The sequence below is a fragment of the Pseudophryne corroboree genome, chromosome 9 (assembly GCF_028390025.1).
Source record: "Pseudophryne corroboree isolate aPseCor3 chromosome 9, aPseCor3.hap2, whole genome shotgun sequence".
Taxonomy (NCBI): Eukaryota; Metazoa; Chordata; class Amphibia; order Anura; family Myobatrachidae; genus Pseudophryne; species Pseudophryne corroboree.
In genome coordinates, this window is record NC_086452.1 from 285,014,569 (window position 1) to 285,037,597 (window position 23,029).

The window sequence follows — 23,029 nt, forward strand, 5'->3', positions numbered from 1 at the left end:
TTGAACCTTTTTATGTAAGTGTTCAAAGATTTTAGATTTAAAATTGGTCTCACCGAGCCATCCGGCTTCGGTACCACAAACAGCGTGGAATAATACCCCTTTCCCTGTTGTAGGAGGGGTACCTTGATTATCACCTGCTGGGAATACAGCTTGTGAATAGCTTCCAGTACTGCCTCCCTGTCGGAGGGAGACGTTGGTAGAGCAGACTTCAGGAACCGGCGAGGGGGAGACGTCTCGAATTCCAATTTGTACCCCTGTGATACTACCTGCAGGATCCAGGGGTCCACTTGCGAGTGAGCCCACTGCGCGCTGAAATTCTTGAGACGGCCCCCCACCGTGCCAGAGTCTGCTTGCAGAGCCCCAGCGTCATGCTGAGGACTTGGCAGAAGCGGGGGAGGGCTTCTGCTCCTGGGAAGAGGCTGCATGGTGCAGTCTTTTATCCCCTTCCTCTGCCCCGGGGCAGGAACGAGCGGCCTTTTTCCCTCTTGCCCTTATAGGGACGAAAGGACTGGGTTTGAAAAGACGGTGTCTTTTTCTGCTGAGAGGTGACCTGGGGTAAAAAGGTGGATTTTCCAGCCGTTGCTGTGGCCACCAGGTCCGATAGACCGACCCCAAATAACTCCTCCCCTTTATACGGCAATACTTCCATATGTCGTTTGGAATCCGCATCACCTGACCACTGTCGCGTCCATAACGTTCTTCTGGCAGAAATGGACATCGCACTTACTCTAGATGCCAGGGTGCAAATATCCCTCTGTGCATCTCGCATATATAGTAATGCATCCTTTAAATGCTCTATAGTTAATAATATACTGTCCCTATCCAGGGTATCAATATTTTCAGTCAGGGAATCCGACCAAGCCACTCCAGCGCTGCACATCCAGGCTGAGGCGATCGCTGGTCGCAGTATAACACCGGTATGTGTGTATATACCTTTTAAGATATTTTCCAGCCTTCTATCAGCTGGTTCCTTGAGAGCGGCCGTATAAGGAGACGGTAACGCCACTTGTTTTGATAAGCGTGTGAGCGCCTTATCTACCCTAGGGAGTGTTTCCCAACGTGCCCTAACCTCTGGCGGGAAAGGGTATAGTGCCAATAATTTATTAGAAATCAGCAGTTTTTTATCGGGGGAAACCCACGCTTTATCACACACCTCATTTAATTCATCTGACTCAGGAAAAACCACGGGTAGTTTTTTCACACCCCACATAATACCCTTTTTTGTGGTACTTGTAGTGTCAGAAATGTTCAATGCCTCCTTCAATGCCGTGATCATGTAACGTGTGGCCCTACTGGACATTACGTTTGTCTCGTCACCGTCGACACTGGATTCAGTATCCGTGTCAGGGTCTGTGTCGACCATCTGAGGTAACGGGCGTTTTAGCGCCCCTGACGGTGTCTGAGACGCCTGAACAGGCACTAATTGATTTGTCGGCTGTCTCATGTCGTCAACAGTTTTTTGCAAAGTGCTGACATTGTCACGTAATTCTTTAATTACTACCATCCAGTCAGATGTCGACTCCCTAGGGGGTGACATCACTAACACAGGCAATTGCTCTGCTTCCACATCATTTTCCTCCTCATACATGTCGACACAATCGTACCGACACCCAGCACACACACAGGGAATGCTCTGATAGAGGACAGGACCCCACTAGCCCTTTGGGGAGACAGAGGGAGAGTTTGCCAGCACACACCAGAGCGCTATATATATATACAGGGATAACCTTATATAAGTGTTACTCCCTGTTATAGCTGCTGTATTTATATATTAGCTGCCAGTAGTGCCCCCCTCTCTGTTTTACCCTGTTTCTGTAGTGCAGGACTGCAGGGGAGAGTCAGGGAGCCGTCCTTCCAGCGGAGCTGTGAAAGAAAATGGCGCTTGTGTGCTGAGGAGAAAGGCTCCGCCCCCTTCACGGCGGCCTTTTCTCCCGCTTTTTTCAGGAAACTGGCAGGGTATAAATGCATCCATATAGCCCAGGAGCTATATGTGATGCATTTTTTTTAGCCATATAAGGTTTTTATATCGTTTTTATTGCGTCTCAGGGCGCTCCCCCCCAGCGCCCTGCACCCTCAGTGACCGGAGTGTGAAGTGTGCTGAGAGCAATGGCGCACAGCTGCAGTGCTGTGCGCTACCTTATTTGAAGACAGGAACGTCTTCTGCCGCCGCTTTCTCCGGACCTCTTCGCTCTTCTGGCTCTGTAAGGGGGCCGGCGGCGCGGCTCCGGGACCCATCCAGGCTGAACCTGTGATCGTCCCTCTGGAGCTAATGTCCAGTAGCCAAGAAGCCCAATCCACTCTGCAGTCAGGTGAGTTCGCTTCTTCTCCCCTTAGTCCCACGATGCAGTGAGCCTGTTGCCAGCAGGACTCACTGAAAATAAAAAACCTATTTAAACTTTTACTTCTAAGCAGCTCAGGAGAGCCACCTAGCTTGCACCCTTCTCGTTCGGGCACAAAAATCTAACTGAGGCTTGGAGGAGGGTCATAGGGGGAGGAGCCAGTGCACACCAGCTAGTCTAAAGCTTTTACTTTTTGTTCCCAGTCTCCTGCGGAGCCGCTATTCCCCATGGTCCTTACGGAGTTCCCAGCATCCACTAGGACGTCAGAGAAATGGGTGCAGCGTGTGTGGTGGCGGCCCCCTCTGGACTCAGGGGCCCATGTGCACCGCACACACTGCACCCATTATAGAAACACCAGTGCCTAAAAACGAGATTTATGGTAACTTACCTTTGTTAAATCTCTTTCTGCGAGGTACACTGGGCTCCACAAGGATAGACATTGGGGTGTAGAGTAGGATCTTGATCCAAGGCACCAACTGGCTCAAAAGCTTTGACTGTTCCCAGAATGCATAGTGTCGCCTCCTCTATAACCCCACCTCCCTGCACAGGAGCTCAGTTTTTAGTTAACCAGCCCAATGCAGTAGTAGGTAAAAGAGACGACAACAGTTAGTAGCCACATACAGCACAATTTCACCCCAGGAGAAATTGTCAGCGGCTAATGCCATACCAACCCTAAAGAGCTAAGTGCGTCAGGGTGGGCGCCTTGTGGAGCCCAGTGTACCTCGAAGAGATTTATCAAAGGTAAGTTCTTACCATAAATCTCGTTTTCTGCTGCGGGGTACACTGGGCTCACCAAGGATAGACATTGGGGATGTCCTAAAGCAGTTCCTTATGGGAGGGGATGCACTGTAGTGGGCACAAGAACCCGGCGTCCAAAGGAAGCATCCTGGGAAGCGGCAGTATCGAAGGCATAGAACCTTATGAACGTGTTCACTGAGGACCACGTAGCCGCCTTGCACAATTGTTCAAGGGTCGCACCACGGCGGGCTGCCCAAGAAGGTCCAACAGACCGAGTAGAATGGGCCGTAATGTGAGCAGGAGCTGACAGACCAGCCGTCACATAAGCATGTGCAATCACCATTCTAATCCATCTGGCCAAAGTCTACTTGTGAGCAGACCAGCCTCGTTTGTGAAATCCAAACAGAACAAAGAGAGAATCAGATTTCCTAATAGAAGCTGTTCTCTTCACATAGATATGGAGAGCCCATACCACATCCAAAGACTGCTCTTTGGGAGACAGATCAGGAGAAACAAGTGCCGGAACCACAATCTCCTGATTAAGGTGGAACGAAGAAACCACCTTAGGTAAATATCCGGGACGAGTCCGAAGAACCACCCGGTCACGGTGAAATATCAGATATGGGGAACTACAAGACAAGGCACCCAAATCCGACACTCTTCTAGCTGAGGCAATAGCCAGCAGATACACCACCTTAAGGGAAAGCCACTTAAGATCAGCTTAACCAAGAGATTCAAACGGAGACTCTTGCAACGCCTCCAAAACCACCGACAAATCCCAAGGAGCCACAGGCAGGACATAGGGAGGTTGGATACGCAACACACCCTGAGTAAAGGTATGCACATCAGGTAAAGTCGCAATTTTTCTCTGAAAGCACACCGACAAGGCAGATATTTGAACTTTGAGGGAGGCCAGACGCAGGCCTAAGTCCAGGCCCTGCTGAAGAAAAGCCAACAACTTGGCTGTACTAAACTTGGAAGCGTCATAATTGTTAGTTGCGCACCAAACAAAGTAAGAATGCCAGACCCTATGGTAAATCCGAGCAGAAGCCGGTTTCCGGGCCCGCAACATAGTTTGAATGACCGCCTCAGAAAACCCTTTAGCCCTCAAGACGGAAGCTTCAAGAGCCATGCCGTCAAAGACAGCCGGGCCAGGTCCTGGTAGACACAGGGGCACTGAACGAGGAGGTCTGGGTGTTGTGGAAGTAGAATTGGACGCTCTGACGAGAGGCCCTGAAGGTCTGAGAACCAGTGCCATCTGGGCCACGCTGGAGCTATGAGAAGCAGGATTCCTCCTGCTTCACCGGAGGGAACACGTACGGCAGCCGAAACTTCCACGGCACCGCCAGTGCACCCACGAATGCTGCTTGAGGATCCCTTGTCCTTGCTCCGAAGACCGGAACTTTGTGATTGTGTCGAAACGCCATCAGATCCATGTCTGGAAGGCCCCACCTTTCCACTAGAAGTTGAAACACTTCTGGATGGAGGCCCCACTCTCCGTCGTGTACGTCCTGAAGACTGAGAAAGTCGGCTTCCCAATTCAGGACTCCCGGAATCAATATCGCCGATATGGCCGGTAGATGGCGTTCCGCCCATTGCAGAATCCGTGATACTTCCTTCATTGCCAAGCGGCTTCGAGTGCCGCCTTGATGATTTATGTAAGCCACTGTGGTGGCGTTGTCAGACTGTACCTGAACAGGTCGGTTCTGTATTAAATGCTGGGCCAGGTTCAATGAGTTGAACACCGCCCGCAATTCCAGAATATTGATCGGGAGGCGAGACTCCTCCTTTGTCCGCTGACCTTGAAGGGAGTGTTGCTCCAACACTGCGCCCCAACCTCGCAGACTGGCATCCGTCGTCAGTAGGACCCAGTGCGATATCCAGAAGGGACGGCCCCTGCACAACCGTTGGTCCTGGAGCCACCAGCCCAGTGACGAACCTCCGGAGTCAAGGAGATCAATTGAGACCTGATCCGTTGAGGCAGGCCGTCCCACTTGGTCAGAATTAGCCTCTGGAGAGGGCGAGAATGGAATTGAGAATACTCCACCATGTCGAATGCCGACACCATGAGGCCTAGCACTTGCATCGCCGAATGTATCGACACTTGCAGATGAGATAGGAAGCAACGAATCCTGTGCTGAAGCTTCAGGACTTTCTCCTGAGACAAGTACAACCTTTGGTTGTGAGTGTCCAATAACGCTCCCAGGTGCACCATGCTCTGAGCAGGGACCAGGGAAGATTTCTTCCAGTTGATGAGCCACCCGTGGGCTTACAGAAACTGGACCGTCAGATACAGATGACATAGGAGAATTTCTGGGGAATTTGCCAGGATTAACAAGTCGCCCAGATACGGTAGGATCCTGACCCCTTGACGGCGGAGTGTAGCCGTCATGACTTTGGTGAAGACTCGTGGAGCCAAAAGGTGATGCCCGGAATTGGTAATGAAGGTTGCCAACTGCAAACATCAGGTACTGCTGATGCGACATTGCTCTAGGGATATGCAGGTAAGCATCCTATATGTCCAGGGAGACCATATAATCCCCAGGTTCCAAGGCCAGGACAATAGAGCGAGTTTCCATACGAAACTTGGATACCTTCACAAATTTGTTCAATGCCTAGAGGATGAGAATGGGCCGGAAGGACCTATTCGGTTTCGGGACTAGGAATAGCGGCGAATAGTACCCCTGGCCCCTCTGATCAAGAGGCACCTGTACTACCACTCCCATTTCCAGGAGGGTCTGTACCACCGAATGAAGAGTCCTTGCCTTTACTTGATCCGAAGGGACGTCTGTCAGGCAAAATCGATGAGAAGGGCGTTTTTTGAAGGAGATGGCGTAACCTCGAGTGACGACTTCCCGTTCCCAGGCATCTGTAGTGGTCTTCAACCATTCCTGGGTATACCCTAGAAGCCGGCCCCCCACCCTGGGGTCCACCAGGGGGAGGCCCGCCCGTCATACGGCAGGCTCATCGGTCTTGGAAGCTGACTGACTGGCAGCCCAGGCACGTTTGGGCTTTGGATTCCCAGATTTGGAAGTGCGACCCTGTATGGTGTACGCCTGACCTTTTGCTTTTCCTGATGGACGAAAGGAAGTACTTTTAGCCTTTGGTACAGAAGGAGCAGTACTTGGTAGACAGGCCGTTTTAGCAGACGCCAAATCAGCCACTATCTTATTTAAATACTCTACAAAAAGGATATTTCCCTTAAAAGGGAGTACCTCCAGGGTTTTTCTAGAGTCCAGATCCACAGATCAGGACCGCAGCCATAAGATCCGGCGCTAGCTATGACACTGACATAGTCGAAGCCTTGGCTGCCAGAACACCGGCATCAGAAGCCGCCTCCTTAACATAGTGAGAAGCCGTGACAATATATACAACAAGCATTGTCTAGCATGGTCAGAAAAGATTTCAGCTTCCAACTCCTGGGCCCACGCTTCAATAGCTTCTGCAGCCCATGTCGCTGCAACAGTGGGCCTGTGCACAGCGCCCGCAAGGGTATAAATCGCTTTTAGACAACCCTCCACACGCTTATCCGTAGGCTCTTTTAGAGACGTAACGGTAGTGACAGATAGAGCTGAGGAGACCACCATCCTTGCCACATGTGAATCCACTGGTGGAGGTGTCTTCCAATTTTTAGTCAATTCCGGCGTAAGCGGATAGCGAGCAAGTAGTTTCTTGTGAGGCGAGAACTTCTTTCCCGGATTTTCCCAGGATTCCTGACGTATATCAACCAGATGATCAGAGTGGCGTAAAACTAGTTTAACCACCTTCTGACGCTTAAACCTATCCGGTTTCTTAGGAGGAACGGACGGTTCCGGTTCATCTGTAATCTTAAGAATTGACCGTATAGCCTCCAATAAATCAGGAACATCCACTTGTGAAACTCCCTCCCCATCAGATAACTCAGGATCGGAATCTGTGGGGTCAGTATAAACAGCATCCTCATCAGACGAGGTGTCAGGGACAGCAGTGGATTGTGAGGAAGTAATGGCCCGCTTAGAGGGCCCTTTGGTCTTAGGCGGGCGAGGGTTAGATTTCTTAGTAGTCAGGGAATGGTTCAATTGCTGTAACTGATTGGACAATTGATCTGCCCATGGCGGATTAACCGCAGGGACCATGAACGGTTGCACCAGCACAGGAGGTCCCATAGGGAAGGGGGGTTAGTTTAGTAACTAGCATAGTCAGTAGCGCGGAGAAGGTAGCCCATGGTGGGTCATTCTGAACCCCAGTTGCTACAGTCCCACTGGGGGGCAAGGAACCCCCAGAACCAAAACACTCAGCTGCTACATTTTCCTCAAATGTATCTGCGACGTCATCACCACTCCCAGTGGGATCAGCCCCAGAACCGTTACCCTTTTTAGTGGACATGATATAAATCGCAATGTAAGGTAACACAGTACAATATCAGCAGCACAATACCTGACCCAAACCCATGCGCAGTGTAGTTCGCACAAACAGGAATTTAGGAGAGATACGGTGACTAAAATCACAAAGAAAAATACACACGAGTATATCTTGTGAATATCCTATATTAATTATAAACCTGACGCACCTAGCCCCCTCAGGTTATAGAATATAGGGATAGCGAGCTGAGTGAGAAACACGAAATGGATGTCACTCCAGCAGGCAAATGCACACACATAGTCACAGTTGTACAATGCAGAAGTTATGACAGGCAATAATACTGCACTGGACTAGCCATTCAATAGAGCTATATATAAGAGATATAACAATGCACAGTAAAGACTGGATGTATATCACAGGGTACTTGTACTAAATAACCCTGACTAAACGCACTCTCTTAACTAGCACTGTCAACAGACATGTAGAATACTTAAGTGTCCTGTAAGATGCAGAGCGCTGACATCCAGGCGGCTTTACAGAGGATGATTTGCCCAAACAGTCCCAGGAACAGTGTAGCTGAGTGTAATGGCATCTAAACATTGCTGGGAGTGAGGGAGAGAGAGATATGCAGCTCCAGGGCGGGAACACTTACTCTAAATGGCGCCCTAGGGCTGGGGGAGGGGCTACAGGTCTAAGCCTTTCCCCCTGCTGGACTTAACCACCGGTACTGTGGGCTGCATGAAAAACGGTTTATAAGAGAAACCGACCTGTGCCCTTGCCCTGGTGGCCTAGTGGTGTCCCTGTACTATCACAGTGTACACACCAGCGCACGCGGCCCGCCTCCCACCGGCCGCGCCAGATCGCGATAAAGCGCGTCTCGCGAGCGGGACCCACCTACCACCTCCCGAAGCGTGGCCACGCAATCCCAGAGAGCCCCCGCTGTGTGTGTCTGACCAGAAGAAAACCGGAGCCTCCTGCTGTATGTACCCGGCAACCAGGGCACGGGAGTGTACAGCGCCGCCGGGGGAGAGACGGAGCTGCAGCAGAGAATGTCTTTTGACATCTAACTGCCGCTGCAGCCCTTATAGACTTCACTTTTTCTTTAAAAAAAAAGCTCTTCTTAGGCTGCCTGGAGCAGCCCTCCTGTTAACATGCCTGCTACTGCAAGCACCAACTACAAAACTGAGCTCTTGTGCAGGGAGGCGGGGTTATAGAGTAGGCGGCGCTTTGCATTCTGGGAACAGTCAAAGCTTTTGAGCCTGTTGGTGCCTCGGATCAAGATCTTACTCTACACCCCAATGTCTATCCTTGTGGAGCCCAGTGTACACCGCAGCAGAAATATATTTTATACAGTATGTAAGTAGGGGTATAACACACTACTGGCACATATATGTGTATAAAAAAAATATTAAACATGTGCTGTGCAATGCAGACTACCCATTGTATCTTTAGCAAAGTGTTACATGAAAAATGTGACTTCAATATGAAAAAGTGCCCTACTCAATCAGCACCCTGTCCTAATAAAGATTGTAAACACTAACTGAATCTTGCATTTCTCAGTTGTGCGCATATATCATGGTAATGTGGTAAACTTTCATGATGAGAGCTCACCTTCGCAAACTCACGAAGGTGAGCTCTTAAAATGAATTGACTTTAGTACATTTGTTTGTGCAAATTTATAATTATGCCAAAGTTGCAATGGTCTGACATTGTGCAGCACTGGATATTGTAGTGCTTTGTAAACGAAAAATAATTATTTTTATGCAAAATAATAAAAAAAAAAAATCTTGAGCAAGTGCCATCTGTTTGATAACCATTTGTAAGTTAAATTACTAAATATAATACTGACCATTAACTATGTTCAGAGCTGGCTCTTGACATAGGCCTTATAGTCAAATGCATATGGCACCTTTTCTTGGGGGGTTGTGCCCAGCAGGCAACACATTTCTTGGTAGTGGGATTGGCTGCAATCTAGGGGCACACCAGTAGTGGCACAGAGAGGGGTGAGGGAGTGGGCACTAATTACCCCAGGCTTCTTGAAGCCCAACACCGCCCCAAATGCAGCAGTCTCTTCTGTCTGTAGGGGGGGGGGGGGGGGTAGCACTCCCTGGATCTCACCCCAGTGAGTGGCACACATGGTCCCTTGTGCAGGTCTGCGGCACTTTGCTGCACGTAAGAAGTAAAATCTATACTTTTTTGAAAGGGTGTGTGGCTACACCTCTGGTAAGGTCATGCCCCCTCTTCATTACCAAGGCACCAGTAAGCACTCTAGGCAGGATTTTACCTGGCTATATTCACAGCTTCTCATAATTTATATAATTACTGTACATATGGAATAGGTGTATATGTAATCCTAAATTTATATCCCATAAACGATACTAGGTTTAAATATCTATTAATAATTTGCACACACACACTGTATGTACATATACAACATACACACACAGTGGTTACTATTCATTACAGCTGCTTGTTAATGCAAATACATAATTAACCAATGATGTGAAAGCATCTCAATACATAAAAACATTAATTCCGTGATCAAAATTATGGTATGCTTGTGTCAGACAGGTGGTTTCAGTACATCAAACTGTTGACTTACAGGGATTTTCGCACACCAAAATTTGTATAGTTTATATAGAATGGTACACAAAGCAAAAAACATCCAGGGAGAAGCAGGTCTATGGGCAAAAATGCCTTATTAATGGGTGAGGTCAGAAGAGAATGGGCAGACTGGTTAAGTGGACAGAAGAGGACAGTAAATCAATCGCCAGTAACCATGTGTTACAACGGGTGTAGTATGGTATGCCGGCGGCCGGGCTCCCGGCGACCAGCATACCGACAGCGTGACGAGCGCAAATGAGCCCCTTGCGGGCTCGCTGCGCTCGCCACGCTGCGGGCACGGTGGTGCGCTACGCTATTTATTCCCCCTCCAGGGGGGTCGTGGACCCCTACGAGGGAGAAAATCTGTCGGTATGCCATCTGTCGGGATTCCAGTGCCGGTATACTGGGCGCCGGGATCCCGACAGTCGGCAACCTGAAGACCACCCGTTACAACGGTGGTATGCAGAAGATCATCTGAACACACACAGCATGTCGAACCTTGAAATTAATTTCAAACAGTAGCAGAAAAGAATATCAGGTTTATAGTTCAGAACAGAAAATGGAGGGAAGTGTGGCCAGTTGTAAGACTGGGAAAAAAATCACCTGGTCTGGCTAACCTCAGTTTCTTCTGTAACATGCAGATGATTGGGTCAAAACTGGTCTTAACTGTGAAGCTATTTATCAATCCTGCTTTGGGTCAATGATTCAGGCTACTGGTCGTGGTATATAAATCAGATCACCATGTGCATTGCCAAACATTAGTTGGAGGTGTATAAAGCACACAGCCATTGAGCTGAATAAATGTGTTCTCTGAAGTGATTAATCATGCTTTACCAGCTACAGATGTGTCTGCATACATATATAGTACAAGGCACTCCAAGATGTGTAGCATAGAGTCTATCTTTACATTTTGTTGGGTGCGGAATTCAAGTTCTATATGGATTACGTCTACAGTTATTAGGTCAACCCCATACGATCTACGAAAGGTCGACACGGGAAAAATGTCGACATGTGAAAAGTCAACATGACAATGGTCGAGACAAATGGTCAAAATAACTTTTTTTTTTTTTTTTTTGCATTTTTGTGGTTTCTGTGTATAGTTTTTTCATCTGGGACCACCATTTGTTGAAACGCATCCCCTCATTGGCCATACTTCGGGCACGGTGTCTCGCTCCGTTTCACTCACCACATGGTTACTAAAGGTTATGGATTTGTGACATGGATAGCCAAGGATGGAAAAAGTCCAAAAACATGAAAACCCCCCAAAGAACCATGTGTCGACCATATGAACCTTTCAAATGTCAATGATTTTTTTAGTGTTTACTATATGGGGTCGACCTAATGCATGTCGGCCCATAGTCAGGCTGTGACTTAACAGCACAGAAATTGTACAAAATCGCAGATGAAGCACCATAGAACTTGTCGTGAGAAAAAGCTGCTGCATTGTAGCAAGTCTTATGCAGATTCAGACTCATTGACACAAGGATGTACAAATATCACTCATCAAATTGATCAGTGCAATCTAGCAGAGTAGTCTTGTGGCTTCTAATAAACTTATTTATGCATAAAAAGATGCATATTTTTAGTGATACAGACACTTGGTGCAGCCAAGTCGCCCAAGATCTGGCACGCCAAGAAGGGCTATTTGGCGTGACTGAAGCCACGGTGTAGGAAGACATATCTGCAACTGAAATCTTGGGATGCCTTCTGTTCAAATGCAAATTACAAAGTTTTGATGAAATAGGAAGATTGATCTGAGGCCATTTTTCTGGTTGGGCCAGCAAACCTTTGTTCCACTGAAGAGAATTCTTAATGCTGTGGCATGCAATGACATTCTGAAGAATGATGTAGGTCCAATTTGAGGAAGTGCCTTTCCTGTTTCAGCACGACAATGGCCCAGTGCACAAAGAAAGGTTCATCAAATAATGGTTTGTAACGTTTGGCATGGAACTGGCAAAGAATTCCACATCCTTACTGTGAAGAACCCCCCTCCTTCGCTGGGTACGCAATTTCCCCTCAGATGTTAGAGGAGAGGAAATTTCGTACCCAGCAAAGGAGGGGGTTCTTCACAGTAAGGGCAGTAAGGATACGGAATTCTTTGCCAGTGAAGGTAGTAATGTCGGACTCTGTCAATACTTTTTAAAAACGGGTTAGATAAATTTCTAACTTAAGAAAATATCCAAGGCTATAACTTCTGAATGATTGTATTTTAGAAAAAAAAATTTTTTAAAGAAAACTAAGCAGTCTAGTTGTCAACTAAACAATAAACGGACTATACTTGAGTCATTGTGGGTTAAGCTATGGTTATATAGGGAATAGTACAGGGTAATTATATAAAGGTTAAACACGATGGACAGCTTGTCTTTTCAACCTCATTAACTATGTTTCTATGTTAAGAACTTTTTAAGCCTGAACAGGTCCTCCTGTTCAACCCCATTTAGCATCAGGCATATTTTTTTGCCGAAAATGCATCTTATTTGCATTGTTATGTGAACAGGACGCACAAGCAGTCTATTAAAAAGATATTTGGCATGCCTATATTTTGTCCGTCTGCGGCTGTAACTGCATACCAAATGGTATGTTACAGTGTTTTCTAGGAAATCCCTAACATAGCATTTTGTGAATAAGGCACATTGTAATGGAAAAAATAAGAATTTACTCACCGGTAATTCTATTTCTCGTAGTCCGTAGTGGATGTTGGGTACTCCGTAAGGACCATGGGGAATAGACGGGCTCCGCAGGAGACTGGGCACTCTTAAAAGAAAGATTAGGTACTATATCTGGTGTGCACTGGCTCCTCCCTCTATGCCCCTCCTCCAGACCTCAGTTAGGGAAACTGTGCCCGGAAGAGCTGACATTACTAGGAAAGGATTTGGAATCCAGGGTAAGACTCATACCAGCCACACCAATCACACCGTACAACTTGTGATAACTATACCCAGTTAACAGTATGAACAACAACTGAGCCTCATTCAACAGATGGCTCATAACAATAACCCTATAGTTAAGCAATAACTATATACATGTATTGCAGAAAGTCCGCACTTGGGACGGGCTCCCAGCATCCACTACGGACTACGAGAAACAGAATTACCGGTGAGTAAATTCTTATTTTCTCGGACGTCCTAGTGGATGCTGGGTACTCCGTAAGGACCATGGGGATTATACCAAAGCTCCCAAACGGGCGGGAGAGTGCGGATGACTCTGCAGCACCGAATGAGCAAACTCAAGGTCCTCCTTAGCCAGGGTATCAAACTTGTAGAATTTTGCAAAAGTGTTTGATCCCGACCAAGTAGCAGCTCGGCAAAGTTGTAAAGCCTAGACCCCTCGGGCAGCCGCCCAAGAAGAGCCCACCTTCCTCGTGGAATGGGCTTTTACGGATTTAGGATGCGGCAGTCCAGCCGCAGAATGTGCAAGTTGAATCGTGCTACAGATCCAGCGAGCAATAGTCTGCTTTGAAGCAGGAGCACCCAGCTTGTTGGGTGCATGCAGGATAAACAGCGAGTCCGTTTTTCTGACTCCAGCCGTCCTGGAAACAGATTTTCAGGGCCCGGACTACGTCCAGCAACTTGGAATCCTCCAAGTCCCGAGTAGCCGCAGGCACCACAACAGGTTGGTTCAAATGAAACGCTGATACCACCTTTGGGAGAAATTGGGGACGAGTCCTCAATTCTGCCCTGTCCATATGGAAAATCAGATATGGGCTTTTACAGGACAAAGCCGCCAATTCTGACACACGCCTAGCTGAGGCCAAGGCCAACAGCATGACTACCTTCCACGTGAGATACTTCAACTCCACGGTCTGAAGTGGCTCAAACCAATGTGATTTTAGGAAATCCAACACAACGTTGAGATCCCAAGGTGCCACTGGAGGCACAAAAGGGGGCTTAATATGCAGCACTCCCTTAACAAACGTCTGAACTTCAGGCAGTGAAGCCAGTTCTTTTGGAAAAAAATAGACAGGGCCGAAATCTGGACTTTAATGGATCCCAATTTTAGGCCCATAGTCACTCCTGACTGTAGGAAGTGCAGGAAACGACCCAGTTTGAATTCCTCTGTAGGGGCCTTCCTGGCCTCACACCAAGCAACATATTTTCGCCATATGCGGTGATAATGTTTTGCTGTCACATCCTTCCTAGCTTTTATCAGCGTAGGAATGACTTCATCTGGAATGCCCTTTTTCCATTAGGATCCGGCGTTCAACCGCCATGCCGTCAAACGCAGCCGCGGTAAGTCTTGGAACAGACAGGGCCCCTGCTGTAGCAGGTCCTGTCGGAGCGGCAGAGGCCAAGGGTCCTCTGAGATCATTTCTTGTAGTTCCGGGTACCAAGTTCTTCTTGGCCAATCCGGAACGATGAGTATAGTTCTTACTCCTCTCTTTCATATTATCCTCAGTACCTTTGGTATGAGAGGAAGAGGAGGGAACACATAAACCGACTGGTACACCCACGGTGTCACTAGAGCGTCCACAGCTATCGCCTGAGGGTCCCTTGACCTGGCGCAATATCTTTTTAGCTTTTTGTTGAGGCGGGACGCCATCATGTCCACCTGTGGCCTTTCCCAACGATTTACAATCAGCTTGAAGACTTCTGGATGAAGTCCCCACTCTCCCGGGTGGAGGTCGTGCCTGCTGAGGAAGTCTGCTTCCCAGTTGTCCACTCCCGGAATGAACACCGCTGACGGTGCTAGAACGTGATTCTCCGCCCATCGAAGAATCCTTGTGGCTTCTGCCATCGCCATCCTGCTTCTTGTGCCGCCCTGTCGGTTTACATAGGCGACCGCCGTGATGTTGTCCGACTGAATCAGCACCGGTTGGTTTTGAAGCAGGGGTTCTGCTTGACTCAGGGCATTGTAAATGGCCCTTAGTTCCAGAATATTTATGTGTAGGGAAGTCTCCTGATTCGACCACTGTCCTTGGAAGTTTCTTCCCTGAGTGACTGCCCCCCAACCTCGGAGACTTGCATCCATGGTCACCAGGACCCAGTCCTGTATGCCGAATCTGCGGCCCTCGAGAAGATGAGCACTCTGCAGCCACCACAGCAGACACACCCTGGCCCTCTGGGACAGGGTGATCAACCGATGCATCTGAAGATGCGATCCGGACCACTTGTCTAACAGATCCCACTGAAAGATCCTTGCATGGAACCTGCCAAAAGGGAATTGCTTCGTAAGAAGCTACCATCTTTCCCAGGACTCGCGTACAGTGATGCACCGACACCTGTTTTGGTTTCAGGAGGTCTCTGACCAGAGATGACAATTCCTGGGCCTTCTCCTCCGGGAGATACACCTTCTTCTGTTCTGTGTCCAGAATCATGCCCAAGAACAGCAGACGCGTCGTAGGAATCAGCTGCGACTTTGGGATATTCAGAATCCAGCCGTGCTGTTGTAGCACTTTCCGAGATAGTGCTACTCCGACTAACAACTGCTCCTTGATGTCCAGTGACACCATAAAATCCCCCTCTTCCAGACTTGCAATAACCGCCCTTAGCGATTCCATTTTGAACTTGAACTTCCTTATATAAGTGTTCAAGGATTTCAAATTTAGAATGGGTCTCACCGAACCGTCTGGTTTCGGTACCACAAACATTGTGGAATAGTAACCCCGTCCCTGTTGAAGGAGGGGAACTTTGATTATCACCTGCTGAAGGTACAGCTTGTGAATTGCCGCCAGTACTACCTCCCAAGGAAAGGTGGCAAGGCTGATTTGAGGTAACGGCGAGGGGGAGACGCCTCGAACTCCAGCTTGTATCCCTGAGATACCACTTGTAGAACCCAGAGATCCACCTGTGAGCGAACCCACTGGTCGCTGAAGTTCGGAGACGCGCCCCCACCGCACCTGGCTCCACCTGTGGAGCCCCAGCGTCATGCGGTGGACTTAGTGGAAGCGGGGGAGGATTTTTGTTCCTGGGAACTGGCTGTCTGGTGCAGCTTTTTCCCTCTACCCCTGCCTCTGGGCAGAAAGGACGCGCCTCTGACCCGCTTGCCTTTCTGAGGCCGAAGGACTGTACTTGATAATACGGTGCTTTCTTAGGCTGTGAGGGAACCTGAGGTAAAAAAGTCGACTTCCCAGCTGTTGCTGTGGATACGAGGTCCGAGAGACCGTCCCCAAACAATTCCTCACCCTTATAAGGCAAAACCTCCATGTGCCTTTTAGAATCAGCATCACCTGTCCACTGCCGAGTCCATAATACTCTCCTGGCAGAAATGGACATTGCATTAATTCTAGATGCCACCCGGCAAATGTCCCTCTGTGCATCCCTCATATATAAGACGACGTCTTTAATATGCTCTATGGTTAGCAAAATAGTATCCCTGTCAAGGGAATCAATGTTATCTGACAGGGTATCAGACCAAGCAGCACTACACATCCATATTGAAGCAATTGCAGGTCTCAGTATAGTACCCGAGTGTGTATACACAGACATCAGGATAGCCTCCTGCTTTCTATCTGCAGGCTCCTTTAAGGCGGCCGTATCCTGAGACGGCAGTGCCACCTTTTTTGATAAGCGTGTGAGCGCCTTGTCCACCCTAGGGGATGTTTCCCAACGTAACCTGTCCGTTGGCGGGAAAGGGTACGCCATTAGTAACCTCTTAGAAATCACTAATTTCTTATCTGGGGAACACCACGCTTCTTCACACAATTCATTTAACTCATCAGATGGGGGAAAAGTCACTGGCTGCTTTTTCTCCCCAAACATAATACCCTTTTTAGTGGTAACCGGGTTAATGTCAGAAATGTGCAACACATTTTTCATTGCCGTAATCGTGCATCGGATGGCCCTTGTGGACTGTACATTTGTGTCATCCTCGTCTACACTGGAGTCAGACTCCGTGTCGACATCTGTGTCTGCCATCTGAGGTAGCGGGCGTTTTTGAGCCCCTGATGGCCTCTGAGACTCCTGGGCAGGCGCGGGCTGAGATGCCGGCTGTCCCAAAGCGGTTACGTCATCGAACCTTTTATGCAAGGAGTTGACACGGTCGGTTAATACCTTCCACATATCCATCCACTCTGGTGTCGGCCCCGCAGGGGGCGACATCACACTTATCGGCTCTTGCTCCGCCTCCACGTAAGCGTCCTCATCAAACATGTGGACACAGCCGTACCGACACACCGCACACACACAGGGAATGCTCTGACTGAGGACAGGACCCCACAAAGTCCTTTGGGGAGACAGAGAGAGAGTATGCCAGCACACACCAGAGCGCTATATAACAGAGGGATTTACACTAACACAAAGTGAATTTTCCCCCAATAGCTGCTTATATCACCTTTTGCGCCTAAATTTATGTGCCCCCCCTCTCTTTTTTACCCTTCTTGTAGTGTATACTGCAGGGGAGAGCCTGGGGAGCGTCCTTCCAGCGGAGCTGTGAAGAGAAAATGGCGCCGGTGTGCTGAGGGAGATAGCCCCGCTTCCTCCGCGGCGGGCTTCTCCCGCTTTTTTAATAATGTTAATGGCAGGGGATTAGGCACATATACAGTTTATAACTGTATTATGTGCATATTTGCCAAAAGGTATACTTATTGCAGCCCAGGGCGCCCCCCCCCAGCGCCCTGCACCCACCAGTGACCGGAGCGTGTGGTGTGCTGTGGGAGCAATGGCGCACAGCTGCAGTGCTGTGCGCTACCTTATTGAAGACCGGAGTCTTCAGCCGCCGATTTTCTCCTGGTTCTTCAGTCTTCTGGCTCTGCAAGGGGGACGGCGGCGCGGCTCCGGGAACGGACGATCGAGGTCGGGCCCTGTGTTCGATCCCTCTGGAGCTAATGGTGTCCAGCAGCCTTAGAAGCACAAGCTAGCTGCAAGCAGGTAGGTTTGCTTCTCTCCCCTCAGTCCCTCGTAGCAGTGAGTCTGTTGCCAGCAGATCTCACTGAAAATAAAAAACCTAACAAATACTTTCTTTTCTAGTAAGCTCAGGAGAGCCCACTAGGTGCATCCAGCTCTGGCCGGGCACAGATTCTAACTGAGGTCTGGAGGAGGGGCATAGAGGGAGGAGCCAGTGCACACCAGATATAGTACCTAATCTTTCTTTTAAGAGTGCCCAGTCTCCTGCGGAGCCCGTCTATTCCCCATGGTCCTTACGGAGTACCCAGCATCCACTAGGACGTCAGAGAAAGTTGCATGTAAAGACGCTCAATTCTGAGTCACGCCGCCATGACATGGCATGACTAGAAGGGCTGTTTAATATGCAGGGAGGCTAGATGTAAGTGGACTCGTGTGTGTGCGCATGTATGTGTGGAGATTTTATATACCAGAACAATTTCATTCTGGTGGGAAAGCCATGCTGACACATGGACAAAATACCAACTCCTCACGTACCTAACCAGTGCTGTGAGAGCAATGCTTACCACTGTACTTCCCCACACAAAGGGCCAATTCTAATATTGCTTGGGCAACTTTATGATGATTGCAGTCCTACAAACGTAACCAACACGGAAGTCTGAACTGCAACACATGGATTCAAATACAGATGTGTCCTCATACAGCGCACTAAACAGCCCCTCTCGGTGCTCCAGGTCCCATGAGACTAAGTGTTGGGAGTCCCTTTTCTAAAAATGTGTCTTAGTCGCAACGTGATATGGCTAGGACGCACCAGGAGACTGCTGATTTGATATGCAACACTTGCACATCTGTATGCAACGGAGTCTCTGAATCTGTATATCAGGGCTGGCTGGTTTAAACCACCTTGCCAGTGACATATCCAGTGCTAATGCTTAACTCCTTTTTTTGTGTTTGTGTGTTTCTCTGAAAAGTACTTTTGCATGTTTTAATATTAGTCTAAAATTGGTTTTATTGAAAGATTTCAAATAAATCATATCAAAGCCTAATAACTTTGGATTGTTAATGTTAGAAAGCCTTAAAACATGGTTGATCAAAGTTTCTAATACATAGCAATATTTCACAGTATTATAACAAACAGGAGTAAAAAAAAGTTCTCATTAAAATGTTAATGCAAAACAAATTGGTTTAAACCCCAAAAAAACGGTTTAAACTAGATTTTTTTTGTTTTGTTTTTTAAAAAACAACTTTTTTTTCAACCCTGATGTATATGCAGTGCTACAATGTAGCAGCCTCAGCTTTTTTTCCAATACAAGTTCCGTTGTGCTCCTTATACAGTCAGTCACACACAATATACAAGTGTTGCATATCAAATTAATCAGCAGTATCTTCTGGTGCGTCCTACTGAATGCGTTACAACTAAAATGCACTTACGGCAGAAAAAGCTGCCCAATGCTAGCAGAGTTGCACAGGACGTGGAAGCTCACTCGCGCCAGGCATATCACGCTGCGTGGAATATGGAGGCTAAATGTATGAGGAAACACCTGTACGAATTACGGTTAGTACAGCACCCCCACTGTGAGCACAGTGTGGACCCTAATATTGCTTGGGTTTACTAATTGTGACTAGGACAAACCTGAAGCTGAGATACACCGGTTATAAGACACATAAAAAGTATAGAACAGGACAGGTCTTACTTGCCTATTATGCACAGAATTTATGCAGCAGACTAGAAAATCTGAATAGGAGTGTGTCTTGAGTTAAGGCATAGGTTATTACTGGTGGGTGAGTGCATGCAAGGAGGGGATATGGTCATTAGGTCGACCACTGAAGGTCGACATGTGCTAGGTTGACAAGAGTTTTTCACATTTTTTTCCTTCATTTTTTTGACTTTTCCATACTTTACGATCCATGTGGACTACGATTGGAACGGTAACCTGTGCCAAGCGAAGCAAGGCCCCTTACCCAAGGCATGGCGAGCCATGCGAGGGGACACTGAAGAAAATTACACAAAAAAGTAATGTCGACCTTTTCACCTGTCGACCTAGTACATGTCGACCTTTAGTGATCGACCGAATGACGGTCGACCCAACGACCCATACCCGCAAGGAGAGCTATGTCTATGGCATATGCTTACGACACAGCTTTGTTTCAATACAAGAATATATCATACCAAAAAAGCGTTTGATTACTCCACTTGGAGTTTTGACAAAACATAAGGATAGCGTCAAACACAAAACAGATATCTATATTAACAACCACTTTTGCAGCATAGAGAACTTAAAATCAGTAGATAGTCTGGAAACTTAAATGTATAACCATATACACAAATAGTTATCAGTTCTCTATTTATAAAACAAATTCCTAGTAGAACATAATCCAGGAATATTTAAAACACATTCCTGGATTAGAACTATCCTAACACATACCCACTAGGTTTTATAAAGCATTCTCATCGCTTTTCCACTTGTCACCTATGCCACTCAATTTTTTCAAACAATGTTGTATTATGCCTAGTTATTGCTCTTCCTTGTTGTGTAAGAATGGATCACAGTTTATTTAGCTAGCACTCTCTGTTATCCACTAAAATGACTGCAACCATGCCATGACTGATTGCAGAATAAAATTGGTTTTACTTTTTAAGCTTCTATTAAAAGAAACATATATCAGACAGTAGTTCAAGCCTAAATCTAAATCTTTGTTTTTTTTTGCACATGGTGGCCTCTGTTCCCTTCTCCAACAAGGCATTAAGTAAGGGTTAGTAATTTAAATCTTGGCTCACAGCAATCTGCACTCTGTTTGGCAAAAAGGGAGGGGAAGAGGCTATGTGGGAGGGCGCCTACCTGAGGTAGCTTAGGGTTTAAGATTGGTTCCTGTAAGACTAGTCTATAACAGAACAAAAACAATATTGAAACCCCAGATAGCAAAAGAGCAAAATGTAGAATACAAATGATCAACACAAGAAGCCTGTGGAGAGAAAGTGATTAGACAAAAGATAAACCCCCTACCCCTTTCTTCCCATTCACTCAATGCCCCCCTTCAACTCCCAACTAATGGGAAGGGCAAGCCAGCCTGTTGTACACCAGATTATAGGTGTAAGCATGCTTTTTATATAGTGTATACACATTCATATTTCCCTATTCACCCTCCAACAGTAGGGGACATGTAGACAAAAGACCACAGGGAGAAAAGGGAAAGGGTGGATGTGGAAGCAAAGAAGAAAAAGGAGACAAAAGGAGAAAGGAGAGGTAAAATAGAACACACATAGAAGTAGAACAAGGAAGATAAATGAAAGCAGTAGCAGGTAAATTAGAAGACAACAGGCAGTAAAAAGGAAATGTCAGAATAGTAGGACGGAGAGGGGAAACCACCATTTAAAATGTGAGGGAATAAAAAGTATAGGGGAAAAAAAAAAAAATGTGTGTGTATGTATATATATATATATATATATATATATATATATATATATATATATATACACACACATATATACATATATATATATATATATATATACACACATATATATATATACACACATACATACATATATATATATATATATATATACACACACACACACACATATATATATATATATATATATATACACACACACACACACACATATACACATACATACACGCAGTTATTTAATCAAAGACTGGAAAACTAGGGACCTGCAAAAATAAAAAGTATAAAAAAAAAAGAAAAAATTAGGTCGGGTTTTTTTTTATCCCCAGTCTCCTGTCACCCAAACTAGAATTTCTGGTCTGACCCTGTAGGATGAATCAGGAATCCAGTCCTATGAAGAGTTTTCTTTTCCCTTTTTTTATTGTACAGTTAGGTTGGAGCATCTGACAGCAGCGGGGAGGCGACCAACACCATTGCATGCATTATTTAATACCCCTGAGAAAACTAAAATCTACCAACTGCCACCACAATGACACCACTTTGTTCTTTATTTCTACCATTCCAACGACCAGAGCAGTGTTTAAAAACAGCATGCCTGCATTCCCAGACACAACACTCCACCGATGTTACAAACAAAGGGAAATAAATGGAAGAAAAAAAACAAAACAAAATGAGACATAAAAAATTTCATTAAAATACATAATTTTAAAGGCACAGTAATGAGAAATAATAAGAATGGAATGAAGGATGTGACATGGATGGGAATTAAGGCTGGCTTGCACGGGCAAAGAGGAAAGGGGAAGCAGGGTAGGATTAGAACTGATTGGATATCAAAATAGTTTTTTCTATAATTTGTTTTTATTTAAATTTTTTTAAATTCTTTGTTGCATACTTACATATAATTCAGTGCCATAAAATCCATCCTGATATAGCACACTATAGAATCACACCAGGAAAGGGGGGGGGAATAAAATGATAATAAAACAAAAAAAACAAAACACATTCCGGTTATTAACAGCAGCTGCATGCACCATGCCATATAAATCATAAGCAGGCAAGAGAGATGTATGAATAACCCCTTCAATCCCATCCTAACCACAATCAGCACCTATTAAGTTGCATTAACGCTACTTAAAGTAAAGAATTCAATGGCTCTGGAATCAAAAAAAATAATAATAATCAGAAAAGGAAAATTCTTAACACCAGTAAATACATTATAGAAAAAAAAAATGCTGTACATGTTATTTAATTTATTTTAAAGCATAAATCCTGCACAACCTTACACAAACACATTGAAAAGAAACAAATAAATGTGGTTAAAATCTCAAGAGACTATGGGGTCTACTTGTAATAGAATGCAGTTTTACATCAATAAGAATAATCGGTTATCGCTACTATGGATAGGGCCGATAGATGTATTGTCTGCAGGGGCGTTTTAAGAGAGGAGAGGACCCACATGCAGCCTCCATGGCGGGACTCCTCCTCTTCGGCAGCAAGTAGACTGTCATTACGCCAGAGTCTACAGCGCATGTGCAGGTCTCCGGGAACATGGCACCCGCGCCCTGTATTGGCCATTTTCCAAGTGATTTGTGTCCACACTGCGGGGCCACCTCTGGGGAACGCCGGAGGGGTAAGTATAATATGTGGATACAGTGTGTGCGGTGTTGGCGCCATGGACCAGTGGCCCGTGTGCACCGCACACACTGCATCCATTATAAAACGTCTATGATTGTTGGGTATATTTATAAAAAATCATCTTGCAGGGACATTGGCTCCAAGAAGAGTACATCCACTTAAGAGTAAAAAGTATGTGCAGAA

The 23,029-nt window shown here is 46.6% G+C and overlaps 1 protein-coding gene across 11 annotated transcripts in view; it reads right to left on the reverse strand.

The window, feature by feature from the left end:
- RBFOX2 (RNA binding fox-1 homolog 2) overlaps nucleotides 1–23,029 on the reverse strand; it is a 1,097,056-nt gene that overhangs the window by 161,091 nt on the left and 912,936 nt on the right. For 7 of the 11 annotated variants that reach the window (XM_063940332.1, XM_063940334.1, XM_063940327.1 and 4 more), the window contains one exon: nucleotides 20,641–20,683. The exons of 1 other annotated variant lie outside the window; for it this stretch is intronic. In XM_063940332.1, the coding sequence (XP_063796402.1) occupies nucleotides 20,641–20,683 (43 nt within the window). Of the gene's footprint in view, nucleotides 1–20,640; nucleotides 20,684–22,107; nucleotides 22,148–23,029 lie in introns of all 11 variants that reach the window. 3 more of the 11 variants (XM_063940329.1, XM_063940336.1, XM_063940328.1) reach the window with 1 other exon arrangement.